Source organism: Numida meleagris, chromosome 2 (genome assembly GCF_002078875.1).
Source record: "Numida meleagris isolate 19003 breed g44 Domestic line chromosome 2, NumMel1.0, whole genome shotgun sequence".
In the NCBI taxonomy this organism is placed as follows: domain Eukaryota; kingdom Metazoa; phylum Chordata; class Aves; order Galliformes; family Numididae; genus Numida; species Numida meleagris.
In genome coordinates this window covers 21,580,641-21,601,424 of record NC_034410.1, presented here as the reverse complement: position 1 = coordinate 21,601,424, position 20,784 = coordinate 21,580,641, and the positions used below count along the sequence as shown (strand labels likewise).

At 38.1% G+C, this 20,784-nt stretch overlaps 1 protein-coding gene across 5 annotated transcripts in view; it reads right to left on the bottom strand.

Moving 5' to 3' along the window:
• CDK14 (cyclin dependent kinase 14) overlaps positions 1-20,784 on the bottom strand; it is a 318,720-nt gene that overhangs the window by 164,046 nt on the left and 133,890 nt on the right. For all 5 annotated transcript variants that reach the window (XR_002434949.1, XM_021386034.1, XM_021386037.1 and 2 more), the window contains one exon: positions 12,116-12,178. Coding sequence is in view for 4 of the 5 variants with exons in the window: in XM_021386034.1 (XP_021241709.1) it covers positions 12,116-12,178 (63 nt within the window). In the remaining variant the exon portion in view is untranslated. The remainder of the gene's footprint in view (positions 1-12,115; positions 12,179-20,784) is intronic.

Sequence of the window (20,784 nt, the reverse complement as noted above, 5' to 3'; positions counted from 1 at the left end):
TGCTGAGGAAACTTAGCAGCAAAAGACAGAAATAAAAGAAAGAATAGCAGGAAAGTCGTAACTAACACGTGCATTCCTTTTTAGAACTGTGGTTAAAATGGAATTCACAGTACACAAAAACTATCTTAAGGGCAGGAAGCAGAAATGGCTTTCATTACAGCCTTAAAATATAAATTAAATATAAATTAAAATATAAATGAAATTCTATTAAATGACTTCCAAATATATTTTTTTAATAAAGGATAAGGTAAATAGCCATTTCACTAAACTAACTAAATTGTATTAAACTTCAGCTATTATTTTTAAATATGCAAAGAAATGTCAAGCATCACATTATTTTACAGCACCATAATCTTCATAATTCAAGTGTACTAACTAATGTGGCCTTTCATTTGGCTTTAATGCAGAGAGTCAAGTGATTTGACATGACACATTGTACTAAGAAAAAAAAAATGCAATTTTGCAGCTAAACAGCTCTTGAGGACAGCATTGGAATATAGGTTTATTCCAAACTTCTGGTCACGTTGTTCTCATGAAGTACTTTCATAAAAGTCAATTAACTCAGTCCCATACACTGTATGAATTGTTTCCTCCTTGGCCGAAGATCATAAGAGAGAAGGGGAAAAATCTCCCTGAACTCATCACAGGGTAAACTTTGCCAAGTTTTTGTTGTTTTCTCTTTTCCCCATCAGTGTTGTTTTACTTTGGTTTTATGAAACGTGAGAAGATTTAAGTGAAAATATGAGCATAACTCCTGGCAGTATTCTGCAAACTGTGTGTCCTTTGGGATTGCCTGGAAAGAGAGAACAGCAGAAAAGACTCTCTGTTTCCAACTGTTACCCAATCCACAAGAACAAATGAATTGGAAAGAATTGTCTCTGATGCCCCAGGAAACACCTTTCAGGCAAGTTCCCTCTACTGCATTTGAGGAAAGCTCTCTTTCAGAAACCTCTCTGCTTCCCTTCAAGGCTGTGTTATCTTCATAAGGTCAGAAGTTAATGCTAAATGAGGTACCATTACCTCTTGTATACATATACACTTGACCTGAAAACAGCATACCCAAAAGACCATGGTCATATCGTTTTACCTGTCATTTTCCTTGCTCAACTTCCTCATCTCTGATAGCACTGAAACCTCAGCCTGGGGCTTCTGCAGGGGTTTTGAACTGGTCTCTCAACCAACATCTCCTCTCAGCTCTGCTGGAGGCTCAGCCTGCTGTAGGACTACAGCCCTGTAGACCAAAGGATGACTCTAAAAAGAGTCAGGCCAATATCAACTCATGTCAACGTGCTTTTTCTGAGAGGAGAAATTATACAGAAGAGATTTGTGACTCTTGAGCTTATATGTTACTAGCTTTAAAATTTCCATTGTTGTAAACAAAGCTATATAACCTTCAAATAACCTGTAATAAAAAAGCTGGGACATTACTTGTGTACTGTTTGCAGTTTATTACTAACAATGGAGATTTGGTGACAAAATGAGAGACTCATAAAATGATAAGGGTCGTTGTGATGAAAACTGGAAGAGACAGAAAACAGAAGCAGGATAAGTCTATAGAAATAAGGCTTTTGGAAAGATTAAATCTTGCACTAGGACACAACAGTTTTCACATTCAGACAAAAAATGTATATATATATATTTGTGTTTCAGGCCTTGCTTATTTAAGATATCTGTAAAAAATATATACTTTTTCAGCCTAAACAATTACACTGAGCTTTCACTTTAATCCGAGCTACGTATTCTAATGAAGAATTTTCACTGTCACAGTGAGAAAAATGCATGCAAGTCAAAGCCAATCTGGAGTTTATAGACTGTGATATTAAAAGATTATTACCACTCTTTAAAACTTACAAGAGAAAGTTATCAATGACACAAAAATACTGGCATCAATAACAAATGAACCTAGTTTAAAGGTATATGTCCTGGTGGCCACTTGAGCTACATGTAACTTTTGAACAAATGCCTGTTTAAACCAATTAAATATTTTAAGAGACTTGCCAGCTCCCTGGATTAAAAGCCCTACTTTCATGGTGTTTTTTGCAAGTCTGGGCAAATGTACAAAGCTAGACCATTGTACAGCTGCAAGACAGCTCATGCGCAGCAAAATGCTTTCCTATCTTGTTGACTTCTGAAAGTCATGTAGGATCTCGAGCTCTTCTCATCCAAATGAGCATATAAACTAAACACTAACACAGGCCATCCAAAACATATCTTTAGGGTAGGACTGATGGTTAACACTTTCTGACTTAGTCTCAGACAGCTCTGACTAGAATAATGATAAAGGAGGATGGCCACGTACAGATGATCTGTGTAGAACTTGCCCAGATGAGCCACATAATTGCTTTCCATTCCCAGGGATGGTAAAGAGAGTTTCTGGCAAAACATGCTGAAGTGAGTGAAAAGCAGGAAATAATTTACAGCATTGCCAAACAGATCCTCCAGAAAATGTATAATTTCCACATTGTCTGCTGAGGCATCGAGGATCCCAATGACAATAAAGACGCTGCCCAACAGACCCGCAGGGGATTTTTTAAAGAGAGGAATTGTCTTTTACTGATGGTATAGGGTGATTTCTGAATGAAGGGAGCATTTGAGCTCCCTTACTCCATGTTTTATTGCAAAAATAAAGAACCTGGCCATAGATACAAAAGTAGAAAGCTACATGAAACCTTTTAGACTATACAAGATGCACAGAAATCTTTGTAGCAAGAGAAGGCAAACGGAGCTGAACTAAGCTGGACTTTGAGTTCACATCAGTGGGTCAGAAGAAAGCTGAAGCAAGACTAGATTAACGTGCCAGTCCTTTAGCAAGCCCATATTACTGTATTAGCATAGTTACGTTCAAAAAATAATACACAATACTGCACAAGCTTTATCATCACTGATAACACAAATGCTCCTGCTTGCTGAATGTATTAATGCACACCAGCTGGGTATCACATAATCATTTGAATTCTCTTGTGTGCATTCGGCATCAATCAATATTATATTCACTCTTAATAAGCCATCAAAGCTAAAAATGCTAGTAAAAGTAACCCAACTCAGGACACCTCATGCTTGCAACCATAATACTTCTCCAAAGCTGTACAATCACACAGCCTTAGAAATGAACTCAGCCAAACACCGTACTCAGCTAGGCTTAGGTTTACTACATGGTTTGGGAATATTAGATCTAGTTGTCTTAAGCCATTAGCATATGAAAAACCTATCTAGTAATATGTATTAACACTGAAGCAATGAAAGATATCTCTGTGTGACTTCAACTAATGTGTCAAAAGCTGAACAAGCACAATCTTTAACCACTGCTGGTTTTGCTATTCTTTTATCGCCTCCTGACCAGGATAATACTCACAAGATAAAACACAGCTTTCCACTTCTAAGAATGTCCTGGGGTAATACCTAACTTTTTAGGTCAAAGCTTCGTAGACTATCTTACTTAAACAGTCAGACGAAGAAATTTCAGGAATAAAGTGTTGACTTGAGATGAATTTGTGGAATAAATGATCTTATCTGAATAAAAAAATCATTAGCTATTTGAATCAGCATGACTTTCATGATCATAATAAGCTTTATATAACAAAAGATACTCCTCTCTGACCTTCCTCAAACTGAATTCTCTCAAAAAGAATTTTAAAATACTTCTGTCTAAAAATCATTTTTAAAGGCATCTAATTCATTCTTGCCTTCCTTACACAAAAGTCCTCCAAAGACGATTCCACAAAGACAGGTAGAAACAATACAGCCTCTGGGAATGCAGATCATATAATTTATCTTAAAAAAGATCCAAAAAAATACAGATTTTTCCACTTACTGGCTGCAGAACTGAATGGGAAGGAGTCTGGAAAGTGTTAATTGGCTAACTTCTATTCTCTTTGATGTTCCTTTAATCATTTTTTTCTCCCCTCTGGGTACAACTACAGCCATTTGCAATGAGGAAGGTGTGCTTAATTAACTGAGTATAAAGACGCTCCCTTATGATCAGTTACAGTCATCTACTAATGTTCAATAAGTGGAAGATGATTCCAAATTCTTACTTCTGAATGACAAAAGTAAAAAAAAAAAAAAAAATTAAATTCCAATCAAATCCCCTATTCTCCCTTTCATAAATTCACTCCCATGCTGAACTAGGCCGGGGTCGCACTTGGTACCTCACCAATTTTAGATGCACAGGAAAATGTTTTCTTCAGCCCTATAATATTTTTTTTTTTTTTTGCCATATGTGAACCATGTGGATCATACATTGCACATATAGACAATACATTACACATGCACACATTCACTTTGATGTAGGGGTTGCACATATTTCTCACTACAGTAAATGTAAAAATGACATTCTTCTAGCATGAATTTTAACACACTGATAAAGATTGTGTTTACTGTTCACAGTTGTGCATATTATCAAATCATTACTTCAAGTGACAAGACTGACATAAAGTCGAGTGAAATGCTGATGCCATATTTAACGTCTGATAACTAAAAAGTCTAATTTAAATAATCAATTCTCAATGCTATGTGTAAAAGACAACCTTAATTTAGCATAACATTATTCTGTCTGCTGTACACCTGCTTGTTCAGTGAATGAGGAATGAAAAATAGCAACTTCTCAACCACATTAAGCAGCCTTGCTTCCTACTTAGCATATCTGTTGGAATACATTTTTTATTCAGCTCTACATCAGCAACATCACTAATTTCAGTGTGCAGGAGAGATTTCAAAAGCATCACATTAGTTTGATTTGCTTCCAGTAATGACCGTTAAAATTAAAAGGACCACCATGATAGATACTCATTGCAGAGTAGAAGAGTGTTTTCCCCAAATTCCAGCGAGTCAATGAGATAGGGGAAACAAGATATGGAATTTCACTGTAGCCAGATATAATATCACCGTTTCCTTGTCCAGTTCCTGTGTATCTAAGTCTGTGGCAATCAGCCTTTTGGTCAGATACCACTAGATACACAAAGGCACTCACATGTCACATCTTCTCCAACATCACTTAGTCCCACATTTGTCCCATAGAGATGCAGGACAGGCCATGTGCTTCAACACACACTCCCCCCAAAGAAGACCACAACACAATCACATGATGGAAAGAAAACAGAAGCACTACAGGGAGGCCACAACCAAAACCCAGAAAAAAAAATCATTCTCTTCAGATACTGTGCTTTACTAACAAACATATGTTTTTATGTATTACAAATCTCAAATAGAGCTTCTGCCTAGCAAGAGCCAGTACATAATGCTCTGCTACTGCCAAAGTTTCAGCAACTGCATCTCCAACTCAATAAGCCTTATGTAGTTTGGATATAAGTTACCTAATCTATCCTTCCATATTCCAAACGCTTCCCTACCCTTTGTGCTTCAGGTTATTCTGCAACAGTAATCAGTTTATTTATAAATATTTATGTTTACAGAAGACATAAGATAACTACTCTGTGGCTTCGACTCAAATTATTAATTTTCACATTAGTCATTAAATGCCAAAATTATTCATCTGTCAAGATCAGATTCTACTTTAAAACTGCAATCATTAGTTAAGGACAACGTTCACAGTACTGCTGTGTGGAGAGGAATATATGAATGCTGCAAAAGACACAAGTGCCAAAGCAAGCCTGAGATCTCTGATAATATCACATAACTGTATTTCAGTATTTTCAATTCATCCTGCACTTCATCTTGTTTAGGAGGCCAATAATAAAACCTCAGTTTAATAAATCCAGTACTTTTGGCATATCTGATTTGGGATTTTTTTTTTCATTTTTGTTAACTTAGAGCACTAGAATTGACTGATCACTTCTTGAGCACTTGGCATGGAAAAATATTATAGCACCCCATAATGTTTCAACAATTTCTAATCATTACATTTATTTTCATCTATTTTTTTGTAGGAGATTTAATACTGAAAACTAGTTTTCTTTCTTTTTTTTTGCATGAAATTTAAACATATTTGTACTAGAGATTACAGTGCTGTCATTAGAAACTCAGTACCTGAATTCCACCCCATACTTTGCCAAAGACATATGTCACCTTGAGAGTCAACTATTTTCTCTGACTTAGAACTTCAGTCTTTGAGTGATAAAGCACTGTTCTAAATGTTGTAGGTGGGAGTTGAGATTTTGCTTCAAAACAAATGTCCATCAGTTCTACGTGGAAATCTGCTGCATCTCACTTCCTAGGAGGAGCAAGGAAGGCTCAGAACTGAGATGGTTAAGAGCTGAAGTCAAGCACTCCTGGGAGAAGGCTGAATACTCCTTTTCCCTGCATGCAAAGTTCATCAACAGTAGCCTGTCTATTTCTCCTTATTGCTTTTTGGCCCTGGGAAGAGAAAAGGTGCCCAGGGAGAGGAACAAATCAGAGCAGTAATATTAGATGGAAGATGAACAAACTGGAAGCTCCTGCTCCCTCCAGTCACAGTAGATGATAGGAGCCTTCCAAGTTGCCTGAAGTAAAAGATTTAGCAAGTGATTTTAAGAGATGGAGACAGTTTTTGTCTGGCTGACAAGCACATTGTCATTCAGGCTGGTGTTGCACAGATTGAGGAACAGTGGGTAAGAGGTGAGTGACTTTTTATTTTGTCAGAGATGTTTTTTTGAAGTCAAATGCTCACACAAACCAATATTACCTCTAACAGTGTGAGCAGAGAAAAAAGGGCAGAGAGAAAAACTCTCTTTTTGCCTTTCCCGAAAGACTACAGCTATTTCAATGCAGCATCGCTAATTAAGAAGCAAGCCAGCTTTCACTAATATATTTATTTTAAGGGAAGGAATACAAACAGGCAATGCAGACATGACAGATGTGAGCCTATGCTCCACTTCTTCTACCAATAATACAAGTTAGAGAAAATGAACTCAGCTATAAAATAAATGAATCAAAATGGAAAAACGATGTTAAGTACAGATAAAAATAAAATGTGACTGGGAATGGAATAATATGGAGTAAAAAATGCAGTTAAATAGCTCTATTATTTCCAAGGTAAAAGGAAGGTTAAGAACAGTTTTAGCAGTGTGATACATTTTAACAGGATGTGCTGGAGTGCCTAAAAGTAGATATTTAAAAACTAAATTATAAGTTTACGAAACAAGCGCCATCTGTAGACAGCTGCAAAGACTTAGGAGAACCAAGCAGATAAGTCAAAATGGTGAGAAGGTGGCCCTGTACCAGACCAAAAGAGGCACAAATCAAAATGAAGCTCATCATGAAAAGGAACTTGCAGGACTCCATTCGCTACTGTGACCCTTTGATCTTATGCTGTAGAAAGCAACCCAGATATTTCAAGAGTCCAAGAAGCATGAACTGCAGGAAGTCAGGAGTAAGTCCTGTGCCTCAGTCTGCCAGTCACACTTTGGATCTTGGTAGATCCACACAGCACACATCTCTCTGCTCCATCCAGGCTGCATCAGTACACGGGGACATGTACTTGAGATATTTGTCTACCTTCAGTTTTGGAAAAACTGAAAAAGACATCTTCAAAACCAGAGAAAAGAAGACAAGACTTTGCCTAGTAAACAAGGACTTATTTAATGATTAGCTTTTTTTCTGTCCTCATCTCTAGTTGTAATACCATCCACAGTACATTCACATATAGTTACAAAAAAAAATGGTAGACATGCAAGTTTGTTAGCTACCAAAGGTGTATACAACTGTGCATTTGGAACTAACTATCTTTAGAGAATTTATGGACTGAAATTACTACTTTCTGCCAATTTCCCTTCTAGCTAATAAAGGTGCTGTGGGCCTCTAGCACACTTAAGTAATCAAGATCATAGAAGCATGAATCATTTGAGTTGGAAGGGACTTTTAAAGGTCATCTAGTTCTAACTCTCCTACAATGAACAGGGACACCTACAGCTAGATTAGGTTGCTCAGAGCCTCATTCAGTCTGACTTTGAATGTCTCCAGGGACAGGGCATCCACCAACTCCCTGGGCAACCTGTTCCAGTGCTTAACCACCTTTATTGTAAAAAACATTTTCTTTATATCCAATCATAATCTCCTTTCTTTTACTTTGAAACCATTTTCCTTCATCCTGTCACAATAGATCCTGCTAAAGGATCTGTCCCCTTCTTTCTTACAGCCCCCCTTTAGATACTGAAAGGCCACTCTCAGGTCTCCACGGAGCCTTCTCTTCTCCAGGCTAAACAGCCCCAGCTCTCTCAGCCTGACCTCGTAGAGGAAGTGTTCCATCCTTTGGATCATTTTTTGGCCCTCCTCTGGACATGCTCCAACAGAACCATGTCTTTCTTGTACTGAGGACTCCACACCTGGATGCAGTACTCCAGGTGAGGTCTCACAGCATGGAACAGAGGAGCAGGATCACCTCCTTCACTTTGCTGTCCACACTTCTTTTGATGCAGACCAGGATACGGTTGGCTTACTGGCCTGCAAGAGCACAGTGCTGGCTCATGTCCAGCTACCATCCACCAGTACTCCCAAGTCCTTTCCAGCAGGGCTATGCTCTATCCTTTCGTCCCCCAGTTTGTACTGATAGTGGAGGTTGCCATGACCCAGGTGCAAGACATTGCACTGGGATTTGTTGAACCTCATGAGATTCTGCTGGGCCCATTGATCAAGCTTGTCTATGTCCCTCTGGATGGCAAGATACTTGGTTAAACTTTCTCAGGAACAGGTGCATTAAAAACAATATTAGATAACAAAGCTTCACACACAAACTCTTTGAAGAGTTTAAAAACCAATTGGTTTTTTTTGTTTTTTTTTTTTTTAAGACTTGAGCTTCCACACAAGGAGTAAAAAATTCTAGAATCACTGTGTGAATACATACACACCACTAAAAATGCTAAAAAAAAAAAACAAACAAAACAGTATTTTTTGTTTGCTTGAGCATATCATACCAAGACTCTTACAACTACAAATGGAGACATTCTTCCTCATATTTCCACATACTTTTAATATTCTGCTTATTCTTTATTTAAAATATCTAAGTGACAGCAAATATCCTATCCAAAACCACAAAGAAAGGCAATGTCAAACACAATACCCAAGGGGACAGCAGTATGTGTGTCCATCAAACTAATTTGGATTTTATTTTATTTACAGTTCTTCATCTAAAAGTAAGCCTGAGGGAACAGCATTGTTTTAGCTTGTAAGTATGGTGAAAATTCAGAAATGTAATTAGGATTAATATGTTCCACAGAAACCAAAACATAAGTAAATAATGCCTTTGCTTCTACAAAGTCCTGTTTTATAGGAACTAATGTACAATATTTTTGGAAAAAGAAAGATTACCTGGTTTTGTATTTATAACAGCTGGCAACAAGCCAGAAAGAAATATCCATCAGTAGCCTGTAGTTTCCTCTAGAACAAAATTAGAAGGCAGGGGGCCTTTGGTCACACCAGGAGAGCATCAACGGCTTAATCCCACAGGTTAGCCCCAGAGAGCCGAGACTAATTTGCTGCTTCTGGGATACAATTGCTCAAGTGGAAGTTTTTAAAAATGGATTTGGGGATCACATAACCAGCAATTCTGAACAAACACTGTCTAAATTCTGAAACTGTAGCAAGAAGGAGCTGGTGGGAGAGAAGGCTAATTAGCACAGCTCAGTTCAACCCTTAAATATCAGCTATAGCTTTAGATGGACAACTGTGTCCAGAAGCTAGAACCAAAATAGGTGACAAAGCCTCAGAGCTGTGACTGCATGCATTAACAAATTGAGTACAGTGCAACAAAGCATTAAGATATTATGCAGTAACCATCATACCCCTCTGCAAGAAAAGAGCAACGCAGGCTTTTAATTTGCATGCTGGCTGGGAGCTGTTAGCATTCGGGACTGAGTTCCTTACTCTGCAAAGCCTGTCTTCCCTGCTGAAGAAAGCCCTGTGTTTGGCTGAGCAGTTTTCTTTGCCTCACAGCTTCAGAGCAGGTAAAGATTCCACTAAAACCCCAGACAGGCTGATTCAGTGTTAGAATGGTAGGAGCTCAAATCACCATGCTAGGTTTTAGTACTGCTATAAATTAAGGCTAGCTTTTGCTGCTGGCCTGCTAATAGATCCTACATAATACCTACAATCAATCTTCATTAATATTGTCTAAGAGAAGAAAAAGTAATTTTAATTGTCCAGCAGGACACTTATGGCAGAAGGACAGTTTCATCTGCTCCAACTTCCCCATGTTTTTCCCTCTTTTTCCAGCTTCCTTTCTATTATTAATCCACATGTATTTAATTAAAAAAAAATAGAACTAGCAGTAAATCTGACTCTACGCTTAGCAACTTAAAGAAATATTTCTCATAAACTCTGGAAGTGTTGCTGAACACTGCTCCTAGATTGTAAAGGCAGCTGCAGCAAGCTTTGAGGGGGAAAGGCTTTTCCTGCTGCAGTTCCCTCTGCAACTCATCCAGCACTTAGCAAAGCCCCTAGGGCAGCTAGCCAGCTAAACAGCAAAGCTTTCCTGCACAGCCTTCCTCCAGCCTCAACATTTATATATGGTTTCTGTGATAAATCTGCTTCAGAAGACAGGTAACTCAGGATTTAGTGGAGTGATGCATTAGCAAGCCTAATTATCCATGTACGCCTGTCCTCCTCCGACACAAGCCCACTGGGCCCTGATATTGTCAAGAAAAAGCAGAATTATGTGAATTCCAATCTCCTCGCAGTGGGAAACAATTAAAGCTACAATGACTGCTACATATTAGGTCTTAAGTTACCCAGCGCTGCAGCCCTGCAGTATTCCTATGAGGATGAAGCAGCATAAGGGACTTTCAAAACCAACTGTAGCTTATCCCAAAGCTCACAGAGCTGAATGTACAGCTTTCCACAAAGGGAAGTGAAACACAAAGTCACTGTATCAAGAAACACATTCAGCACATGAAACAAAACTTCCAAAACTGAGCAGTGAAGATGTTCAGGAGCTGTGGCAAAGGAAAAGCTCTACGTGGCCCACACTGGAGGGCTGTGCTAAGAGAGAGACTATAAAGCCAGTGGCTTCAGAAAGACCTTTCCTGTCCACACTGCCAAAATGTCAGAGTGACAGTTACAGGTTACAAGGATGCTATCTTGCAGCACGCGCATCACTTATTTTCAAAAGGAATTCTGTTTATTTCACTTTCACCAAATATGCACAATAGGAAGAATTGTACTGTTTCTTTTTTTGACAGCAATCATTTTCATTTAATTTAATACACTGCCCGTGCCACTGTTCAGTAAAAGATCGCAGAAAATTAATCCATGTAATACAACTGACTGATGTACAACAATGATCAGCTATTGCAAAAAAAAAATTTACTGAAATATTTTGTTTTCTTAAACCAAACAGGTCTTTTGAATTTTCCAGGGAAAAAGTATTTATTTTTCCATGAATTTCTCAATTTCTCTGTTTGGGAAACAAGGTACTGAACAAAAGTCTCAGCATGAAAAGAGAAGATTTAAGCACTTCCAAAGAACAACAATGGGAATGATGTCAAAGTGCAAGACAAGTGTAATAAATATCTGTGTGATCTACATGCACAAGACACCCTCTGCATGTCTGATTGGCTTCCCTTTAATGCTAAAATAATTTGGCTTAATTCCCAGAAGGCAACTGAATCCAGTCTCTACCAATCTATTTAGCCATTAAATCCTGCTAATAACACTCCCTTGCTGCACAATGATTCTTAATTTCTATCTTAGAACAGAAAAATGAAAAAAAAGTAAGATCAGCTATGAAAATGCCTAATCAGAATGAAGGAGCTAAAGGATTGAATATGTTCATACAAAGAGCAGTGCAGTCAGCTAATATAACTTGTACCAGTCCCCTTAGACTCCATAACCCTAAAGTGAAGTACCTCACCAAAGCCTACAGCATGTTTACTTGGGGGTTTTATGGCCATATTGTCTTGTCTTAAGAGGAAACCTTTGAACGGAAGAGAGGGATTACCAACTCTGTAACACTATTTACTCATACCTTCTGTCCTGGAATCAATTTTAGAGATTACACAAGTTCTTTTTAGAGGAAAGTTCAAATATTTTTATTTTATATATAGATATATGTGTATGCATGTATATACTTCAAATGCCAATCATTTTCCCTTTAGCTAATAATTAGCTTCAACAAAACCACTGACAGGACTTTATACATACATTTATCATTACTGTACTTGTCTTGCGTGTCCTTTTTGACTCTTACCTTCACATTTTCCGGATGAAGCCCTCCAGGGTGTTTGTCCATGTACTGACATAAATCAGTGTGCTAAAAGAAAGCCAGACGGAAAAAAGTGTATTAATATCTGTATGACTACAATAATAAATATCCTCCTACTTAGGAGTGGAGAGAACAAATGGAAAATAAGGAGATTTTTCACACACACATGTACCTTTAAGCTATGTTTTTTTTTTAATAATCTTAACCTGACTGATATGAATATTCAGTGAATGTAAATTGAATTTGTTTCTAATGTCCTGCATATGGTAAATGTATTATTTGAATCTCAGTGTCATTTTATAGCTTGTAGGACCACATCACTATCAATGCCATACAGTTAAAACACGGGGGAAGAGGAAGAAACTAAGGCAGAACCTCAAATGCTACTCATATTATTCATTAAAACATTGCCATTTAAAAGTAATTTTAGGTTAAGATAGTTTAATGATTTAGAAAATAAATTTAAGAGGCATAGCATATCAGAGTATTCGATGATACTTTTCAGCTCAAAAAGAACCACATATTACACACATACAGCTATTAATTACAGAAGCTTTAGCAAAGTGCCTTACTGAAGACTCAAATGTCCACATTTTCACTTCAGAGTTGCATATATTTCCTGCAAATACACCATAAAATATTTTCAGAAAATAAGGAGACTTGCAATGTATTGATTAATGCTATTCATTGGTACAACACTTACTGCTTACCAATAAGTATTCATTATTTTTACTATGGAATCATTCTTTTCTCTGAATTTTTCTCTTGCATTTCTTCACTTCCCTACCAACCAGCAGCATACTCTCAGTGAAGTGGCATTTTGCTTCTCTGATTTGTTTGCTCAACTCAGCTTCTGGAATTATGTTCAGAATAAACAAAGCAAAAGTATGCACTGGAATAACCACCCAAACCACTCTGTCTTCTACATCTGGTTTCAGAACACATCTGGTAAAAATCATCCAGCATTCCTTGAAAAGCTGCTTCGTGATGCCTGCCTTGCATCCAGACAGATCAACTAAATAGGGGAAGTTTGAAGGTGAGAGTTTTGGATAAAAACTGCCTTCCACATACCAAAGCAGTTTCTCTGTGCAGCACAATGCTCTTTTGGGGAATTATCTGATGGATACATACGGAAATTTACATCTGCTATGATGCAAGACGCTGACACACAGCTATGTATCATCTTCAAAAACGATGAAAATGCAATGTGCGCATGGAATTAATGCACAAGTTGATGTTGTTGTGTACTATCATACTTTTTTTGTTGTTCTTCCTTGGTTTCAAGCTAGCAAGTGTCTTCACTGCAGGATATTGCTTGGTCCCAAAGTGAACCATGCAAATCTCACACTCAAACGGATGCATCACCGCAAGTACTACAGAACAGGACTTCCTCCAAAACACGAGCTGCAGTAATACATACTTCAGCTCACAGTTACCGCTATAAAATTAGTAAGCACATTTACAAAGTAACTGAAAAACATATCCAAGTTAGTGAATATTTGCTGTCCATACAGTGGTTCCCATTAGTTTTCTGCAACTGTATCAATAAGCTGTGCCAAAAACAGACCAGGCATCACCTTCAGCATTCATCAGCACCTTAGCCGGCTTTGTTTTGTGTTACTGTATCAACAGCAAGGAAGCTAAGAAAGTCAACTGCTAACCCTGTCATTATTTATTTATTTATTTTTAACTAAGAGCTTTCTAAGACCCCTCTGTCTCTTCGGTCACATCAATTGTTTTATTTCCCATAGACTTGCAATGAGTTGTGAGGATAAACCCATTTTCTTCCACTTACACTTCAGTTATCATCTGATGCTTTTACTCTACACATGATCATCAGCTACAATCTCATTTGTCTTATGTATCATTCACTACTTCTTCCTATCCCAAGGACCAGGACAACTGGTAGCCTGGTATAACTTGCATCAGCAGTTCTGTGAAAACCGATTACCTGTATCTACTGCAAATTTCATGCATGCAAGAACTTCTAGAGAATCCTTGAAAACTAACAGTCAGTTGGGCAGCACCTGCAGCAGCCTTTTGGCATCTATTTTTTCCCCTTCTTACAAGCGACACACAAAGAGAAAACTTTAGAAGATCTTCATTCAGACCGTAAACAGAAGTGCAAAGTATTTTGTGTTCAAATCTTTCAATAACTTCTCTTAAAAATAAGTTAATCTTTTTCATAAAAGCAACCAAACACTATGTTAACAACCAGGAAAGCAATGCATAAAATTATAGTACATTGTTTCTCACTTAAAAAAAGAAGGTAGAGGGATAGCACAACTATTCTTTTCCCAAGGTAGGGTCTCAATGTGCACTGAATTAAATAGTACACACAGGAAAGCTGACAGCACAGCAGAGAGCTGTTTCTATGCCATTTTCCCTTTTGGCAGGCAAGCGCCCACTCCAGTGCTTGTGTGCTCGGCTGGCATTGCAGATGATGGCATGAATGTGAGATTCAGGAAAGCATGAGAAAAGGAAGCAGAAAACTAGGCAAAAGTACTTTTCTAATGGCATTCCCTGTATATCTATGGCACCGTATAGTAGACTAAACTATATTTCAAGCCAGAAGTCAACATGCTTTGCCAAGTGGAACAGTGGCTGCAGATACAGCATGACATATCACCCTCCAAGGGTTTGCTGTGGTTAGCACTTTGGTCTAATTAAACATAATCTCTAAAAGAAAATACAAGACAGAATTATGTATTGGTTATAACATAAAACTACGGTGAAACATGGTAATAAAGAAGAAAACAAATGAACTAAACACCTTTAACAGTCCTCTCTCCAGTATCTCAGAGGTGAGGATGCCTCACAGGTAAGCAGGATACACTAGGAATGCATTAGGGACTCCCCAGAAATTGGAAATGCCTGTCTCACACATCCCGATCCCAAGCTGACCTGGCTAGGCTAGTTCTGCTTCAAGCTATAGCTTCTAATAACTCTGTCAGTTGCACTGTTAATCCCCAGCACAGATAAATCACCATGAGTAATTCCACGCTGACAGATTATTTGATATTTCAGATAAATTAAAAATCACATTCTTTCCTACTCTTAAAATTCCACTAATTTACCCATAGGTATATGTACAAATAGTGTACTAGCAGTCATCTGTTTATCTCAGCTACACAGAACTAAACAGAACTGAATCAAGCTTCCATAGTGAAGAACTAAAAAGCGAGGAAACTCCATGATTAATAGCGTTTATCCAACCTTTCATTTGTTTGCTCAATGAATTTACACTGTGATAAATTTGCAAATGCCTGATGTGATCGCATACTTTCCTCCTTGCAGGAGGAGACATACTCATTGAGCAGAATTAGGAGTATTTGATTACAGAACAGCTGTTCTGGTTTTGCGGTGGGTTGGTTTTTTCTCCTTTCCTTTCTCACACAGCTTGCAGTCTCTGGCTTATTTACTACTTGAAGGCAGAAATATTAATCTCATGGGCTTTCCTGCCCTGTTTATTGCTACACTATTCACATGCTTCACAAACATAAATGATTTTGAGAGCAATTCAGGGGAGATGTGACATTATTCCTTTATATCAGGTAGGGAATTGAAGCGCAGAGAAAAGAGTCTGCAAGAACACTGATTTAGGGAAGTCAATAAAAGCTCTTCAGTTTTCAATTTTCAGAGTATTTGGCCTTCTGTGTTTTGACTGACTTTTGTCACAGGTGTGAGTGTGTGACACTTTTGCAAGGGAGACAGAATCTCATGCGGAATAGCAGAAGCCCATCATTTCTGAACTGTAGTGCAAACTTGCAATAACAGCATAAAACTGTGGTTATGATGAGGGTTTCCATTGTGGCATCCAAAAATAAAAGAGTACAGTGCAATAAATACCAGGCCATGCTTTCACTGCACATTCTTCTGCAGGTCTGCACAGCAGGGTCTTCCAAAGATGCCAAAAAGAGATCACACAGGCAATCCTTCTATTGGTACCCATTAATTTCAAGAACTTGACTTTGCCACTTAACATTTTGTACAAAATCTGTTATGCTTTAAGTAAACAATTCAACCTCCCCCCATCAGTGCCTCCCACAGAAGCAGTTCTACTGGCTCTGTTGATGTAATCTACACCATTAAGAGTTGTGAAAGACTAAAGCCAAGTTTCTGAGAGGAGAGAGAGAAACTTCAAAGAAAAAGTTCTTAGGTACAAATAACAATTTTTCTGAGGCAAATTAACTGGTCAATTTTTTTAGCATCATATTTCTTCAAGCAGATGTATTTTGCTAAGTTAGACCAGAAGATCATCGCTCCAGAGATGCAACTTGAATGTGGGGTTCTGGCACATGTAGCTGCATGTCCTTGAGGTAGGCTCTATCAAGTCTTTGTGCTACCTTCTCTCAGCTACGTAAGTTCACATGAAGAAATGTATTGGGGTTTTTCTTTAAATTCAGGGCAATGCATATGTGTGTGCAGGTCATTTCTGTTCAGTAAGACTCTGGTTTATGTTAGCAGACACATGCATGTCTATGTTTGTGAGCATACTGCGTATAATTGTCTGCTGAGCGGAAAAGAACGTGGGCTGATATTTATACAGCTGAACCAAGGTTTACATACATTGCATTCTACTTCTGGAAGAAAGAGAGTATGCAAACAGAAAAAAAAAAAAGAGAGAGAGAGAGACAAATGTTGACAATACAGACTCCTCTTGAAGAAAGAATTCTAATTATGAATAGATGAGTAAACTACAAGCTACAAATGTCCTCAGATATACTCTGTGCTTCACCTGAACATCAAATACTTTGCTCAACTCTCTTGCTCAGAAATCAGAGGCTCTGCTAACCAACAAAAAATGTGTTCAGACAAAGGGCAGGACGTCTACTTTTAAAGGCACTGCCAATGACATGAAATGGACTCTACTTCCCCAGCCCTTTTCCATAATAATTTGGCAGTCATTCTCTTCTAATTAAATTAGCCATTTCTACTTTTCATGCAATACACTCTCCCTCCTCATCCTCAGTGATGATAAATCTACATGTGACTTAGCTGTCCCATAATTCTGCCTAATTGGTTTCAGCTGTCATTTTTGAAGCTGAAATGCATGCAGAGCCTGGGGCTTGTGAACGGAACAGGAAGCATTTCCAACCACATTCCCATCATGTAAAACCAGCAATGTGAAAGAACCCTTCCATTAAAACAAAAACTGCACTATTTGGCTTCTGGCAATGACATCATGCAGCAGACAGATTGTATTGTTTCACTCGGGCAGCAAGACTGTTGCAAGCCATTCTTTTCTGTTAAAAGGAGAGAACACATTATTCATGCCCTAGCAGTTTTACTGACTAAAATACTGTCCCTTTTGTCACTGACAAATTCTCAAACTGATAATGCAATTTACCAATAAAAGCACAGGCAGTGGTAATATTTGATGTGACAACAGAACAAAGAGAAGTTAATTCTATTTAAATTGAATGTATCCTCTAGCCAAAGCATTCTGCAGATTACTGCACAACAGTTCAATACTTCTGGTGTTTTCAAAAACGTCACAAACCTTCATTTCCATGTATTTCTATGACTTTCTACAATTCAGGCTTTTCCCCATATGAGAACACACAGTGTTAGCCGCACTAACAAAGAGTGCCCTACAAGCCATCTCTGAGCAACTTCCAGAAAAATAGCAGAAGGCAATAGCAGCAGCTGGCTTAAGTAGCAGGGGAAAGATTCATATTAGGGATTCAAGAAAAAATATACAAAAGAGAACAACAAAAACAAGATATCTTCAATGAAAGCAATTTTGCTAACAGATGTTTCCAATGACTTGGATCTCTCTCACGTGGCAAGTAAAGACAAATACATGAAAACGTGTGAACAGTACTATATAGAAAAGGAGGTTGAGAGGTGTGGGAGTACACGATACATAAACAAACCCACCTAAAAATCCTAGAGACAAAAGGGAATGCAAAGTTGTCTGGGTGGTATTAAACAATATATATTTATCAACACCAAGTCTCTTCACGTTGCACACAGAGCAACCTGGTCTGAGACTCAGATGGGTAGGACACACTGCTTGCAAAGAGCTGGTGAGCAAACTACAAGGGCTTCAGCAAAATTCCATTTTCTTCAGATGCCTCTTCCTTATTCTCTGACAACTTTAAGACCTGTGTCAACCTTGCTTTCCATGTGAAGCAGGTTGAAGAGACAGTAAATAGTTAACATGATTATTTTAAGGAAAAAAATCACATCTTAAAAATCAGTAAGAATTTCTGTTTACTATGACCAAAATGCAGCAGCAGATCATCAGCTTGTTTAAATTTTCGTGGAATTACAGTCCCCAAAGTCAACAGGTTGGGACAATTTTTACAAGCTGAGCAACCTACAATATCTGTGCACACACAGTGAAGTGTGTGCACTCTTTAATTTGCTTAATCATTAGGTTTCACACAGCACTGAGTTATACTCCTTATAACAACTAAATCCACAAATACGATAATAGTCATCATCATCACATTTGAAGATACAGAAAGTTTCTCCTTAGAGTATGGCAGATGGCCCCAAGCTGCTGGAGACAGAGATCACCCCAGGACCATGTAAGCTGACCACACACACCAGAGATGCTGACGAGGCACAAACAGCCGCAGCAGAGCACCAGGTACAAACACCAGCGTGATCACAGTACGAGGCTGGACACACCAGCACAAGATGAGTCTGCTATGGCAGTGTGCTGTGCTACAAAGAAATTGCTATCTTCACCACAGGAAAAGAGCATTGCAAACGCTTTCACTAAAAGCTTCAGCATCCTCTGACAGACCTCTCTCCACATCGGCTGGGTGGCTTATTTTCTGCCATGCCTCCGAATCGCAACTGTCCATATATAATCACAGAATTAATAAAAATGTTATGGGAAAAATTGCAGTTTAGACTAAGATGTGAAAAGAATAATGATGCTTCCATGGATTATACCTTCTTCACTCAAAACAGTAAAACAAAAATAAACAATCAGACCTGTTTTTACTTTCAGTTGTTGCACCTGTCTATTATTCAGGCTAGATTCTTGATTACACCTATTCACAGTTCCTTAATTTTTATTTTCTTAATATCATAAAACTATGATCATATTATGAAGGTAACTGCAATTACTAATCTCTTTATTCTGATTCCAAGATTTTTTTAAAATATAACTATTTTGCCAGAAACGTTCACCCCAAGTTTCTGTTTTTAACAGTGTCTTAGATCTTTATTTTCTATCAGTAGAGAATTATGAAGATGCATAATGCTAATTGAGGAGGGAAGATCTATTTTTAAGATTTACAGTCATCACTCTCCAATTCTTTTTATCATCTCCCCCTCATCTTCACCAAGTAAATCAGAATATCTCATTGTTAGAGAAATTAAACAGCAGTTACAACACACATTATTAAAGAGCGAGAGAAAATAGTTTAACTAGACTGGACAGTCTCTAAGTTGAGACACTATCAGGTTTCACCTCAGAGGGAACAGGACAAAGCCAGTTTATTACTGAAATTAAAAGATGAGGAATATTACTTTTGGTAGAGCTGAACAGAAATCTGTATTATACAAGGGCTGCTCTTTAAGTAATGCCTCCTATTTTATAATGTCCCATGATGTCAGAGAAGGATATTGGTGGTATGGCAGTAGAGGTTGAGTATTGGTTGCCGCCAATATTCCATTACATTTTGTTGCCATGTGACAGATGGCAGCAGAGGGGCAGTCTGACAGAATGGCGTCTGACATGGAAGTGCATATGAAGCAAAGGTGTCACTGAATTCCACTACATGGAAAAAATTGCACCCATTGACATTCATCAACACTTACTGAACATTTCTGGAGACCAAATAGTGGATGCGAGCACAGTGAAGTGGTGGGTGGTGCATTTCAGCAGTGACAACTGTGACAGTTGGTCACCTCTGCTGGTGCAGACTGTTATGAACATGGCATGCAGCTCTTGTTCATTGCTAGCAAAAATGCATAGCTAGTGGTGTTGACTGTGTTGAAAAGCAGTGTTTTGTAGCTGAGAATTTACTCTATCGAATAGTGTTATTGTGCTCTTTGTATCTGTTGTAGTTTCCATGGAAACAAATAGGAGGCATTACTTTCAGGGCGACCTACATAGAAGCTACCAATTAAAAAAACCCTAAAACTAAAACTGCCAGTTGTAGAGAAACTGTCATTCCATGGTATCTTTTTCAGTGCTTTATTATCCTTATCATTAAAGAGTTTTATAGTTTAATCTCACTCTTCCTTACTAGAATTTTAGGTCATTTGTTTTTTTTATTCTCTTTACCATTGACATGGAAGTAGGTCACTGTCTTTATGATCTTTTCAATGGTTTTCAGCTATCCTTTTTTTTTTTTTCTTTTTTTTCCCTAAACAGCCATACTTTGTCTGACTTTTCCTCATAAGCTGTTCATTCTGAATGGTTGCTCTTTCCCCCTCAGCTTTCCAGTTGATTTATAGAATCACAGAATCAAAGAATCCTTAGAGTTGGAAGGGACCTTTAAAGGTCATCTAGTCCAACTCTCCTGCAATAAACAGGGACATCCACAGCTAGATCAGGTTGCCTAGGGCCTGATCCAGCCTTGCCTTGAAAGTCTCCAGGGATGGGGCATCCACCAGTTGACTTATGTTTTGCTTGTGTACACAAGGCTGGTGGCCTTACCTGTACTGAGTAGAGTGTTACGTAA